The following is a 13,922-nucleotide window of genomic DNA, read 5'->3' as shown; positions in this document are numbered from 1 at the left end:
ATTTTACCAATAATACAATAACTTCCATTACATTTCCAGTAAAATATTCTAACGTGCAGGGGGTTGTGCGCTTCCCAGGTCTGTGTGTAATTCGTCCCATAATGCTGTGCGTGTGTGCTTGTTAAAATAGTGTGATTCTGTGTTTCAATGTTCCATTTTAGAATGTGTTATTCCATGGTTGCGTTAATGTCAGCATGTATTATTGTCCTTATTTTAGTCTGTGTGTGTTATGTAAGGGATAATGTATAGTCCACCGGTCAGGACATTTTTTTCCCGACGGGACGAACAGGACCCCGACGCGCAGTAGACTACTTGCACAATGATATAAAATATGTGAATTTGAAGCACAAAACCTGTTGCCAATGGCGGCAGTTATTCATTTTTTGCAGTGGTACTAATAAAGAAATATCAGACCTCTGAACATTGGGGGGCCCATTGCAATAAATGAAACCTTTTGCACCATTCTGATGAGCTGTATAATATGCAGTCTAAGTGTGCAGTAGTTCTCTGTGTTAGTCTAGCCTTATATATCCACCGTCAGCACCAGTGTCAGTGTAGCAATATAAGACCTGCTTCTTGTCCTTGTTCTGTGTGTCGTAAAGCCAATAAAGTGGCACACCTGGGGTCCTGTGGTGTATAGAACACAGGGATTGCATTAAAGCTGCTATTTTAATTGCACTACGCATTCGTCCTGGCAAGCTTACCAATAACAACAATAACAATATGTTTGGACATACGATACGTTATTCGACCATTAAATTACAGGGTTTCCATTCAATTGCAGATGAACAAAATGTAACAAAACTTAGACAAAATGATTAAATCATTAGGTTCTATAACCATCTGGACACTGGTTATCCCATGACGTTATCTTATAACCCTGGGATAGCTGCAGGTTTGACCTGAGTTGGCCCTCTAAAAGGTTACTTATCTGTAATATTAATGTAATATTTCACGATGTGGAAATCTATATTCTACAGAGCTCCTAAAGTCCTGTAAGGTGATGTGTGAACAAGTTATTATCTTGTGCACGCACATAAGGTAATTATGATTTGTGTGCATCATATCATAACTTGTTCCCACAAGATAATACCTTCTTCGCACAAGACAATTATGCCTAGGGGCTTAGGGGCTTCTTGATATTCCATACCATTCCATTGGGTTTTTTGAACAAAACCTGTGACCCGCACACCTTTTGTGAAACAGGCTCCAGATTTTCTGACCAGCAGTTTTTGTTTGAGGGTAATGAATGTGGATAGAGCACATGGTAAAGGGCACGTGTTGGTGTGGTAAAATGTCAATAACCAAACCAAAGGCTGTGTCAATATACCCTTTTATTAAGAAACAGAGTAAAAAGTCAAATATTAAAATATCACAAAAGAAACTAAAAATGTATAGCATCAAATTATAAATCACACATATTTGATTAATTTGCAGGATAATTTCTTTTTCTTTTGTTTCTTTGGTGAAAATGGTGAGAAAACCAAGGTCTTGCAGTAAACAGCAGTTAAAGAATGACAGTGAAATGGGAAGAAGTGGTAGACTACCACTACTTAATAGGCTTTCACAGAATTAGTCATTCTCCTCTTCCCAGTGGAAAAAGTCTTAATCTCAGAGAAGGTTGCTAATCCATAATCCATTTTGTTCCTCCACCAACCCGCTCATTCACGGTGCAAGGCATGACCTATAATGCACAGGTCTGGATGTGAAGCTGAACGTGTAGCGCCTGTGAGTTCTGACTGGCTGTCCCATCTATAAATGTCTCTGGTTGGACCATCTTCCAGCCTATAGGAGAGCAACACAGAAGAGCACACAAAATGAGCAGTCTCTCTCTATGGAATTAGAGAAATAGGCCAGGTTACTAATATCTGGTTTGCACAAGAGAGAATCAAAAGCAGTGAGTCAGGGATATTTTATCATTGTAGGATTAACCAATTGCCCATGCTTTTGGTGTTATTGCACCTGTATAGAAATATTAATAGTATTTGAAAGCATAAAATAAATAAATTACATCTTGTTTTAACATTTCACAAACTTAATTCATGGCTGAGGAAGTCTGAGTGAAAACATGAAAAGAGAGATGACTTCAGATGAATGGCATAACAATTCTCACATCTGCAGCATCCAAAATCAATACACACTATATAGTTCTGTAAAGAGCCTATTGTTTGTTTCAAATGTCAGATTGGAATGGTTAGTTTCTTGGTAAGAGTAAATGGTTTACATGCAAAAGCCAGGCTTTTAATACTGTGGTCTTACAATAACACAATTAACACTGGAGCACAACACAAACAATTGCTTTGGTGAAAAGGCTGCTTTTCAGGAAGCTCCTTCTGAAATGCTCTGATGCACATACACATAATCAGATAAAACAAGCAGTTCCAAGCATTGGTAGATGCTTCCATGTAAATCCATGTAGACAATGTAGAAGAATATATTCGTAGCTTTATATGGTGGATCATAAAAACACACTACAATTATTTGTGGGTCTTTTCAATGAAAACATTGCTGTTTAGACATTTTAGCAGATTATTAAATATTTAATATCAGTCAATGTGTATGCGAGGAGAGACTGAACTAAATATAATATGATGATAAAGTGTACATAATGAAACTTTCACATGGATTTCATTAATAAATGGAACAAATGGAATAACTATTTGATAGTATGCAAGCTTTTCCCCCTTTAAATTCAGTACAAAAATCATCGATGGGCAACTGGCAACAAGCAAAGCAATGAGCAAGACAGCCGTGCATGAACTAAAGCTAATTTAATAACTTGGCAAAATCATTTTGCTAATCTAATACCATGAGCAAGCTCCTAAGTGCAAACATGGGTGGGTCAGCGCAATGCTCCCACACATCATCACACGATTTACTTCATGCACGACAGACTTTGCTCATGCTCATTGCTTTGCTCGTTGCCCGTCAGTGAAATTGGAGCCCAATGCGTGAGATCAAATGCCATACTCACTCAAGACTAGCAATGGATGGCTCACTCCCATAGCTTTCTGCAACAGAGACAGCTTGTGATCTGGGTGGACAATTCAGACTGGGCCTTCGGTCTGATTGGCTACGTCTGACGAAAGGCTTTGGTCCACGCCTCACACGGTCCCCCCAGAGATAGGAAACAACAGCTTCACTGGCGGGGGTCCATGCCTGTGGGGGTCGCGGTACAGGGCAAGGCTTTGCCTCGAATAGAGAGGGTGAAGCAGGACAAAATACCGACCGGGCATTGCTAAATACCCGTGATGAGGATGAGCAGTCGTCACTGCTGTTTTCCCGTGACCATCTCTGCACTTTTGGAGAGGCCGGTGGGGACGGGGCCTTGAAGGGAGATGTGGAGGTAGACCATCCGCTGCCATCTTGCCTCGTAGCACTGGGGCTGAAGTGTCTCCTTTGGCTCACAGGTGGTGGTGTTGGGAGTTTGCGAGTAACTGGAGGGCTGGCGGAAGAGGGAGGGGTGGGGTGCCGTTTAAAGACTGGGGGGCTGGGGAGTCTTCGTTGAAGGCTGCTGGAAGTTACAGGTGTAGAGGGCAACATTCGGGCTCTGGATGTTGATGTCGTTGCAGCTGGCTGACTGTTACTTCCTGAAGCTGAAGGCACTGCATCAGAAGTGTTACTGTCTCTCTGCTTTGTCCCTCCACTTCCTAAAGTGGACAAAGTTTTCATGGATTGCTGTCCAGAGTCTACCTCAGGCTTAGTTTCCTGGTGGGAGGCAGCACATGGCGGCAGCATGCTAAGGGAGCCGGGTCGCACACTGCCTCTACTGGGTAGCACGTTCACGGACTGCATGGAGGCACGTAGCTTCTGGGACACAGTTCTTTTGAGGAGAGGGGAGTGGCCTTTGCCTGACCCTCCTTCCTCTGTTTCGGATTTTTGGACATTTTCAAAAGAGTTGTCCATAAGTACCTCAAGAGGTGGGGGAGGTAGGTCATCAATGTCAACATCATCTGTTCTATTAGAGACTCTTGAGTCTACTCGAAAGTTATCATTTCCAAAGGTGAGCATTGTGTCTATGCCTCCTAGTCCAGGTATGATGGGAACACCACACTTCATCACTCCCTTCAGAGGGCCAAGTATTTTGACATTTTCTGGTGTCTGTTTAATTTCCTCAACTCCCTGGCTGAATGTATCTATTAATCTCTTCACAGAATTTCTGCCCCTGTACTGCCCAGCTGGCCTTTGTAGTGTTGGGCTCGAAGGAGTTGGTTTTGAGAGGATCCTATCTTCTAGATCATTCTTTTTATTTAAATTGTCATCTGACTCCTTCGGTTTCTCCTTTTCTGTAGTTGAACTGTTTCCGTGGTCTGTTTTTTTATTCGATTTTGAAGGACTTTGTGGGGTCTTCTGCAAAGGACGTAAACGAACAGGTGTTGATGGTGAGCTTGGCTGGGTCTTTACCTTTCCTTGTTTAGGACCACTGTTCCTAATGTTCCCCTCAGCCTTACTCATCCTCTCAAGCTTCTGAGTCAGGTCCTTCTGAGTTCTCTCCAACTCAAGCAGTGTTTGGTCCTCTGCCTTGCTACGGATCGAGTCAGCAGAATGAGTACGTCGATGTTTGACCACTGTTGTCTTCTTCTTCGTTAGTGTGGGCGTTTGGGGCCTCTTTGGTGTATATTCCTCTTCATTCCACTGTCGTCTACTAATTTTTGGACTGTCTGTCTGCTTTGTTTTTGCACTAGACTTCTGTGATGATACATATTTGATCTGACCACTAATTGCATCCCTCATCTTTAATGTCATCTCTATATTCTGTGGATTTTCTATACGTTTTGAAGCTAAACGACATGGTTGTTGGCAAGCGTGCAATGGGGAGGAGCTCGGGCACTTCTTGTTAATATATTCTACTTCTTCTTCATGATTATCTATCGCTTTCCCCACCTCTCTTTCATCATCATCTACTGAGGCAGAGCTACAAAGAAATTCAGACTCTCTTTGTCCTCTTTGTCCAAAATTACAAAAAGAGTCTATGGAGTTAAGCGAGAGACAGGAATTTGTTTTATGTGTGAGTTTGTGCCTTGGAGTTCCCTCTTGGACTGGAGTGGAGCTGCTACCCATTGGGCTGCTTGCTGAAGTGCAGTAGGCCCCAGTGGACTCACCGCTCTCTCGGCGGGGTCTATGTCTGTCTGATCCAGCCAACGACTCACTCTCACCTCCGATTCCACTGTCTTCACTGAACAACGCAGAGTCCTCCGGTCCTGGTTTTCGAAGCGTGGCAGCTTCAACGCGTGCTAACAGTTGCATGAGACGAGCCTCAGATGCACGTTTGACCTTCAGTTTCTCCTCCAGTATGTCAGACACCGAAGTAAAGTAATCCACGGCCTCTTCCAGTGCTGAATCTCCAACTCCACTCACTGATTGGCTTACAAGATGCATCCTCTGTATAGTGTATTGCAGAAGCTGCTGTAATAAATCTGGCGGAGGTTTTGTGGTGGAGGAAGATGTGTTTGCTCTGGCAGGGGTGTTTGAGAGGTTTTTCAAAGGACAAGGCCAAGCCAGATGTTCCCCATTTTCTTTAAGAAGCTTCTCTCCCTCTTCCACTATTTCCTCAAGCCCTCTGTTGATCTCTTCATAGCGCATGAGCATGAAGGCCACCATGGGCTGCAGAGAAATTTGAGTTTGAGCAGCATGGTCCAAAAGCCCAAGCAAGACCTCATATTTGGTTATACTGGGATTAAGGTAACCGTAGGCAGCCTGGTGGGCTTTCACCAGTAACTCTGGAAAGTCTACTTTTTCTTCAGTGACAGCCTTTTTCTCTTTCTCTTTTTTTTTACCCTGTTTAATTCCTTTGATAGGCTTTTTAGTTTTCTTAACAGCTTTTTTTTCACCTGATTCTGAATTTTCCCCCTGCTTATCCTTTATCTGCGATAAAATATTAACTGCGATTTCCTGAGGGGCAAGTTTGTCAAAGCGACCCCCCCCCTCATTTACAGTCTTCACAGCTGAGCATGCAACGTTGGTATCTTGTTGACCTGTTGCTTGCCTCTCCCCACTGGCCCAAGAACATCTCCCTGCATCTGTCTCTCCCGCAGCTGAAGAGCCTCTGCTAGTCCCATCATCAGACGGTGACTCACCTGCGTGTTCTTGGTTGCCGGGCAGAAGAGCCCTTGCTTTCCTGAAAGAGCTGTGTGCCCCAGGGAAATGATTTCCTCTAGATGGGGAGCAACCCATCTCAGAATCCTTAGGACTCTTTTACGTACTCGCAGAGTGAAAACACAACAAGGTGCCTAGAAATCCTCCAAATGAAGAAAGCCTGGTTCAGGTCTTTATCCACCAGCTGTACCTGTCATTTTCAGATGGTCGAATGCACTGATGTAACTGACAGCTTGCTTTTATCTCCATAAAAGAACAAATGAAAGGTATCCGTGTAAGACAAAATTGAGATAAATCCACATAGTAAGTATCCCATCATTAGTCGGTCAGTCCCTGAAAAGTTGTTCGATTTTTTCCTCCCATTTCAGTTCTGAACAGAAATCAGCGGAGCTCCACCTTGACCGTGTGGTGGACGAGCAGCTGAAAGGATTAAAGAGGCTTTGACTCCAGTCCTCAGTGTGCACATATGTCATGTTAAAACAAATAAAACTCACACGCTCCTAAGACTTTAAGCTTATTAAGGTAATCAGGGCTCTTTTCAGGTACCTTTTTATAGCTTGCACAGTACCTCACAATATCAGTCTATGCAACAACTGTTGCATCTCCTTGAATATTAGAAATAGAAATAGACTTTAGAAATACTTGCATAGGCAGCTCTAACTGCTTTCTTTACCCACATTTGTGTCAGAGAGTAATACAATTATTATTTTTGAGTAATCATTTCAACATAATTAATATAAATATACAACAATGTTAGAAACAGTCAACAATATGCCAATGAAATAGAACTGTTCGTGGTAAGCGACTGGATCTAACACAGTGACACAACAATAACCCCTGCTGTGTTAGTAGAGGTTATTGACGTCATTACGGGACTGCGCCATTGGCCTTGTAGGAGGAGGAAGCAGTTACAGACGGATTTACTGAGAGGGGAATCTCCCTCAAGTGAGAAGAGAGAAGCATATGATGTAGTCATCTAGTGTGTCAGGCATTTAAGATGTATATCAATGGTACAGTCTATCCTGCTTATCATAGTTTCTTTTCAAGAATCTCTATTGATGCTGTTTTTGATGTCAGCACAGTGAAACAAAGAACACAGACATTTCTCAGCAAGTATGATCGGGTAGAGCTGTTCAAATGCAACTTGTATCATTGTATATTAGAACTACAAAAATAACTCCTTGCCCTAAAAAGCTGTTACTAAACTGCTGCACATAGGCCCGTGGAATGGGACCATCAATTCAAATACAACTTCAATATAACTTCATTGCTCTTCAATGGTACATTCCATTTCAGTCCTATTTTTTATTTCATTTCTCTCAGTTATGGCCCAATTCATGGTTCAAAACCAGTTGACCTACCATTCAGTAGTGTGGAACATTACAAAAGGATGAGCAGGAAAATAAAACTATATATTTGGAAAACATGTACAGTCAACTGTTGATAATTTAGATAATTTCAAATTTCTTAAAAAGGAGTCAGCTGAGGTGAATCATACATTTGCTCAGTGTATGTTACTCTACAACTTGGAAGACCACCCTGGAAACTGTTCCTGATGATTCAGCCGTTCTTGTCATGGTAGATACTGCCCACCCAGAAGACACTAACATACATGACAGATCTCCATATGAGTGGTGGTTGTTTACATAGCGATTCTTAAAGTGTGGGCATAAAATGCTTATATGGGGGATTGATGGAACCGAATATTGCTGTTTTCCTATTGTAACTTAAACTAAATGCTTACATTATTTTGTACCATCTTACTCTGTAACCCATGTCCTTGGTTATGTACTGTGTCTTTGTCTGTCCATCTGTCTTGCTACATTTTCCTAATTTCTTTTGTCTATCTCTCTGTTTGTCTTCATGACCTTCCCCATCTCACACAGCTTTTGCTTTTCTCTACCTCCCCCTCTCTCTCTGCGCATGCATTCAATATCTTTTCAACTTTCTAACCTTTTACTTTATATTTGTTTTACATTTTAATTTCCTTTTGTTTAGCACTAGTATTTCCTTCTGGAAATACAAATCTAATTTAAGATGATTTCGTTCTATATATCTCTATATCTTGTAACAGTTTTGATAAATGTTCCATGTGTACTTGAAGATTTGTCAGCAAGACAGAGGATTCTTTGGGCTATGTGTTATTTTACTCTGAATTACTCAAGAGTAACTGTATGCCCCCGTCTCCCACAAAGTTGTGGTGGTTTGGGAATGGACCCCTCGGGTACTGCATACTCCAGCACAGCTGGTGGCGGTATTACTCAATTTTTGTGACAATTTGTTATTAGTAGCCTACAGATTCTCTGATGGAGAACCTCCTTTGACGAAACCAAGATAAATTCCGTAGAGCTGGCGACAATAGGTGACAACAGATGGCAATGTGGTGGCGAAAAGCGTAAAAATAAAGGCCCACTTCAAAGTTTGTTTAAAAATCTGGTTTGATGAAAAAAACGATTCTTATGGCGTGAGGTTTTATTCCTGAGGACCACAGTTTCTTACTAGAGGGGAGTTTTTTGAAAAAGACCTGAGGGTGGGAGGGGTTAGCCATAACCTTGGAGTGCAGAGAGTTGTTTTCTCAGCCACATTTTGAAGTTTGATGTTCATCAGTAGGTGATTAGTGAAGGCCTTGTGCATGTGACCCGGTTGAGACTTACCATGCCCTTTGGTAGCACATAACACATTAAATCATATTTCTTTCCCTTCATTTTTTAGCATTGTTTAATGAAAAAAAAACGAATTAATAAATTCCGACTTTTATTTTGAAAAAATTATGAATGGCGGCCATGATGGAATTGTGGTTATTGTCGCTGGTTACACGCTGCTATACCAGCAGACCAGTGATACAATTTTCTCATGTTACCTTATCCTGCCTGTGTACCGATCAGACAGATGGTTTCCCCTTAGTGCATCAGTTGGGAAGAAGACCACATTATGTTCTCTGTCGATTTAAAATCACCCATTGAACAAGTACATCAAGGAGCACAGTCATCGTGAGGGGACAGGTATGATATGTTGCACAGTTTAGTACGCTGTATTATTCAATGTTGTATGTCTGTATGATTATATAACCAACAGACGTCTTAGAAGTAGCCTACCTATAGATGCTCAACAGTAGCTAATGCTACAATAGTTTGCACAGGTTTGCTAGTTAATTAATCTAATAGCTATCTTGCCTGCTAAAAGCAAAGTAGATTAAACAATGAATGGGAACCTGTTAGCTAGCAGGCACCATTTCTAAATTGAACGTTAAGGGACAATTTAGTAGTCTAAGATTAGTAGTCTAGGTTCATCTTTGGATCACGAACTGTATGATTATGCTGCTTAAAGCATTCACTCAGAGTGTTACCCTAACATGTTAGTTATGACTATTTTACAACAACCTTGGATTTGGGAAAGATCTGTGAGGGGCCTTGGTATAAATAGGTCATGCTGATATTAGAATCTGCTGAATTATGATGCAGAGGCAACCCTATGCCTGAATTCATAACAGAGAATTTGTAGTTGTCAATCCCAAATCTATACTTCCGGGTTTGATCCAACGCTAGATGGCGCTCACTAGTAAATGCTATGCATCTCCTTGGGGTCCACAGGAGCCGTGCAAATACAGAATATAAAATCATCCGTTCATCTCAGGACAGAGATGCATAAGAAGTGTTTGAACTCTGACAAATTTGACCTACTGCACTTTCTAGATCAGTAATAAAAATGCAATAAGCGCAAGTAATCACATATTGTTCTTCTTACGTTTTATTATTATTTGATTGTAGGAAATCGATCACATCATTTTCTTTTGAACTTTTATTATTTTACTATCTCCTGCTACAGTTGTCACCACATTGTCAATGTGTAGCGCTCACATGTCTGGCCTAATGCTGTTTAGTGCGCATGTATGCAGCTTTTTGATAATGGTGGCTCAGTTAAGTATTGTTTGCCCAGCGGTGCAGCTTTGCTACATGCCAGGTTGAGAAGTTTCATTTGCCCTGCAGGGCAGTTTACCTACATGCCAGAACAATAAATTAATCCCAAAATGGACAGTTGGATTTTCCTCTAAACTTCCTGACACGTGACAAACTGTTTCAGGTGTAATAGCCAGATGAAGATATCAGCATCCTGGGGATTAATTAAAGCCTATATTTCTGATGATGAGTTGCTTGTGTCCATTCAAGTAACGTTACATGGTAGAGAGAATGTCAACAGCTAACTAGTTGGCACCTTTACATTCTAGATAGATAACATAAGCTATTTTAAGCAAACCTGGAAAGCAAGCAGTAAAGACAACTGGGGTCTGACAAATTATAGTGTTTAACGTTACAGTATAGTTAATGTCTAGGTGTTTAATTATTTCTGTTTCAAACTGTTTTTATTTAATAATTATATTATTACTTATACTTTGAACTGCTTTATAGACCAATACTTAGGTGTCGTCACAATTTACGTCACATAGGGGGCTGTAGGCAGAACACTGTTGGCTCCCATGGAATTACATGCAAAATTCACAACTTTCTCAAAATTCACTAACTTTTGTTATAATGTTGGCATATTTTTAACTGTAGCAGTAACATACAAGATACATTTCAACCAACGTGATCATATGAGTGACCTTAGAGATTTGGTTTAACACAGGTCTTTTCTTCCCCAAAGAATTATTACCATTACTGGGGATCCGTTCATATGTTGCTAAACTACAACCCAGGTGCTAACGCTAGGTAACTTACTAGCCTAAGAAATTCAAGGCGCACAGATTATTCAAAAAATATTATTTAACATACATCTTACAAATCATGTGTAAAAAGTAAGATTACATTATGATAAAACGATAAAGAAACACTGTCAAAAATGGTAAATCTTCCAATAATAATTGATATAACGTGATGGCTTTCGGCCACCAGCCAGTGCTCACACACTGCAATGTCTGTAAACATAGGACTGGTGTACACCACAGCTTGGTTGAATTTTCTTTTGTGATACGTTCTTTAGAACGTCAATTTGGTTTGTACACCTAAGAAGTAGACCTAGTTTTTTGACCGTATTACACATGCATATAAAGTCACCAGGTCTGTTGTGAAGTTTAAATTAACTGTCTAGTTGATACAGTTGTTGTTACAGAGTTACACATTAATGGACTGGCAGAAGAACAGAGACAAGTAACATTTTATGTCTGAAATAGCTTTCAGCACAGTTACACTACATTTGGGCTAATGACCACAGTCATTTTACATGGGATATGCTAGCTTGGCAATGAGATGTATGAAACTAACGACTGGGCTTTGGCCATAGCAACCATCAATGTAGAACTAGTGATGGGAGTTTGTTCTGTAGAAATCAAAATGTGGAAATTGTATCAGCAAATTCACATAATGCAAGTGTGCCAACCATGGTATAAGCGGGATAATGGACTTCACAGCATTCAAGTAGCAGAAAATAATGCAATTTGAGGTGTAACTTCCACATTACCACCTTGAACATGCATTCTTTTCTGCTACCCAAGCTCTATGTTGTCCAGCCACGGTTGGCACACTTGCGTTATGTTAATTTGTAAAATTGCACACATACTCTTGAATACATTTTACAGTTCGCACACAACTAATTTACTGTAGCGGTGCATGAATATTGAAAATGAGGAAGCCCCAATACGAATTTGTACGTTGGGGGCAGGGGAAGGTGGTGGGTGTATATGTATATGATAAAGAGGATTGACTAAGAATTTGCAGTGGTGCTGTCAGGACTGTATTAATCTAGTAGGTCAGGATATAATGTGCACAAGCTAAATTGATATATAATGATGTATAGTGAAGTGTTTAATTAAGTATAATTAAAGTATATTATATTATATAGTATATTAAGTATAATGTGTATTGCTTTAGAGGTTTTCATGTCTCAGATCATGTAGCGGAAGCCTTGCCTTCCCTGGCTTCCGCTAGGAGCCCCCACTGCTACTTTTAGTGAAACACTTGCACTGTCATACCTGCATAGTCTGCATACCCAAGAGAGCATGTCCCAATAGCTGCCTCCTATATCATGTTTGATATTCTTGGATGGTTTGTAAAAAAGGGATGCAGAGGGTAGAGATGGTCTGTGTTGCTAGGGTCCTAAGAGATGGTCTGTGTTGCTAGGGTCCTAAGAGATGGTCAGTGTTGCTAGGGTCCTAAGATATGGTCTGTGTTGCTAGGGTCCTTAGAGATGGTCTCTGTTGCTAGGGTCCTAAGAGACGGTCTGTGTTGCTAGGGTCCTAAGAGATGGCCATGGGCATGTGCGGCCATTTCCCACCAACTAACTGTGACTTTCATCGCTTATGTAAATCAATTGTTACATGTTATTGCTGTAACAAAGAAATAAAACAAAGACTGAGCAGCCAAAGTGGTTGAGATTCAGAAGTAGTTGTTTACGTATACAGTTTGCAGGAGCTAAGATAGGCTACTCTACAAGTGTCAAGTTGTCTGGCCAGAATAAGGTCATTTTCACCCTTCAACTGTCCTTATCTTGCATACCCCCATCCTTTGCAAAGCTTAAAAGACCCTCACAAGGCTAACAGACCTTGGGAAGTTTATGGGTATGCAGGTGTCATTTAAGCTTATGGAGGAAGACTAAACTGATACATTTCTCACATGGGACACTCTGCAATAAAGACAAGACAAAACATTTATTTTAATAATTTAATTATTTTTTAAGCATATACATGAAACAATTCATCAGTCATTACTATAATCGGTGGAAGCAATACTATAATTCGTCAGAAGGTAACACCTGGGCATCAGTGTATAACATTGGCCAATAAATCAACGGTTCCATTTTTTGAGAACCCTTTTTCCCTCTAGAATTTCAAGGGCGAAGAGACATTAATGTTTGGGATTGGAGCGGAAACATTTAATCACAACATCTCCAACACATAGGCTACCTCTATCACATACAGAACTGTGAATGGCAGTATGTAAAATAGCCTGAAGTTTAGAAACAGGACATAAAGAATAAGTAATTTGCTGTGGAAATGTGTAAAGATATTGAGAGATTTGTTACACATGCCTTATAACTTTGAAGAAATTCCATAACATTCCAGATTTAGCCAATCTATAGGTATCATTTGGGAGAGTGTCCCACCAAAGAGAGTGAGTTCTGTAGCTCTGATTCTGAGCAATGGCATTTCATGTATCTTTCTAAAAATAGTTCCAGAGTCATGGCGTAGAAAAAAGTGTGTGGGGGGTGGAGGCAGTGAAGGTGCAGAGAGAGACAGTTGAACTTGGATATTAGGGCGGGAGTGTGGCGATGGCACCCTATTCCCAGGATTTATTTTGGGACCTGTTTGCAGAGCTATGCTTATAAATGACTCTGTCATGGAATATAACAGGTCTAAGCCTACTAACCTCAGAAATGGTAAGTCAAAAAGCTACTTTTGTCATGCTTTTTTTTTTAGCTTAGTTCAGTCAGGATCATTGCTTTTTGCCTTCTTATGTGAGTTGTCTGACGATTTGTAATTGTGTCTTTCATTGGCTTAAGCTTGAGTGTTATGCACTGACACTTAGAAACAGTTTGCCTTGGCTTACCAGAGAGTGCCAGTTAGGAGCAATGGACCAATCTTAACTCCACTTACGAAGTTCCCGGGACAATTCTGGCATTCCTTAATGGTTTCTCATCTGGGATTCGTTGTTAGCTAAGAACAGGTTTAAGAACGCGGCAAAGCAGTCGTAGATAGGCCAGATTGGATTGCTCCCATGTTCTTAAGGGCTGAATTTATGACAAATCATTGGTGATTGCTTTCACATCAATCAACACATCAGTTCACATCAAAGGTTTTGTAGGTTAATGATCTGTATTGCTTCTTATAGATTTTT

At 40.6% G+C, this 13,922-nt stretch overlaps 2 protein-coding genes across 3 annotated transcripts in view; one reads left to right on the top strand and one right to left on the bottom strand.

Annotated features, from left to right (window-relative positions):
- Nucleotides 1-1,317: 1,317 nt before the first annotated feature.
- Nucleotides 1,318-6,532, bottom strand: pcare1 (photoreceptor cilium actin regulator 1). The gene is made up of 2 exons (XM_031580788.2): nt 2,975-6,532; nt 1,318-1,785 (listed from the first exon to the last, which is right to left on the bottom strand). Exons 1-2 carry the CDS (start codon nt 6,172-6,174, stop codon nt 1,662-1,664), a joined length of 3,324 nt encoding a protein of 1,107 aa, XP_031436648.1. The 5' UTR covers nt 6,175-6,532; the 3' UTR covers nt 1,318-1,661.
- A 2,370-nt stretch (nt 6,533-8,902) lies between these two features.
- The window catches only part of zgc:103755 (CAP_GLY domain-containing protein), a 32,033-nt gene continuing 27,013 nt past the window's right edge, over nt 8,903-13,922 (top strand). The window contains exon 1 of one of the 2 annotated variants that reach the window (XM_031579810.1): nt 8,903-9,098. Coding sequence is in view for 1 of the 2 variants with exons in the window: in XM_012819530.2 (XP_012674984.2) it covers nt 13,404-13,464 (61 nt within the window). In the remaining variant the exon portion in view is untranslated. Of the gene's footprint in view, nt 9,099-12,724; nt 13,465-13,922 lie in introns of those variants that run through there. The other variant, XM_012819530.2, reaches the window with a different exon arrangement.

The sequence above is a fragment of the Clupea harengus genome, chromosome 14 (genome assembly GCF_900700415.2).
Source record: "Clupea harengus chromosome 14, Ch_v2.0.2, whole genome shotgun sequence".
Classification (NCBI taxonomy): domain Eukaryota; kingdom Metazoa; phylum Chordata; class Actinopteri; order Clupeiformes; family Clupeidae; genus Clupea; species Clupea harengus.
This window is presented reverse-complemented; position numbering and strand designations above follow the sequence as displayed.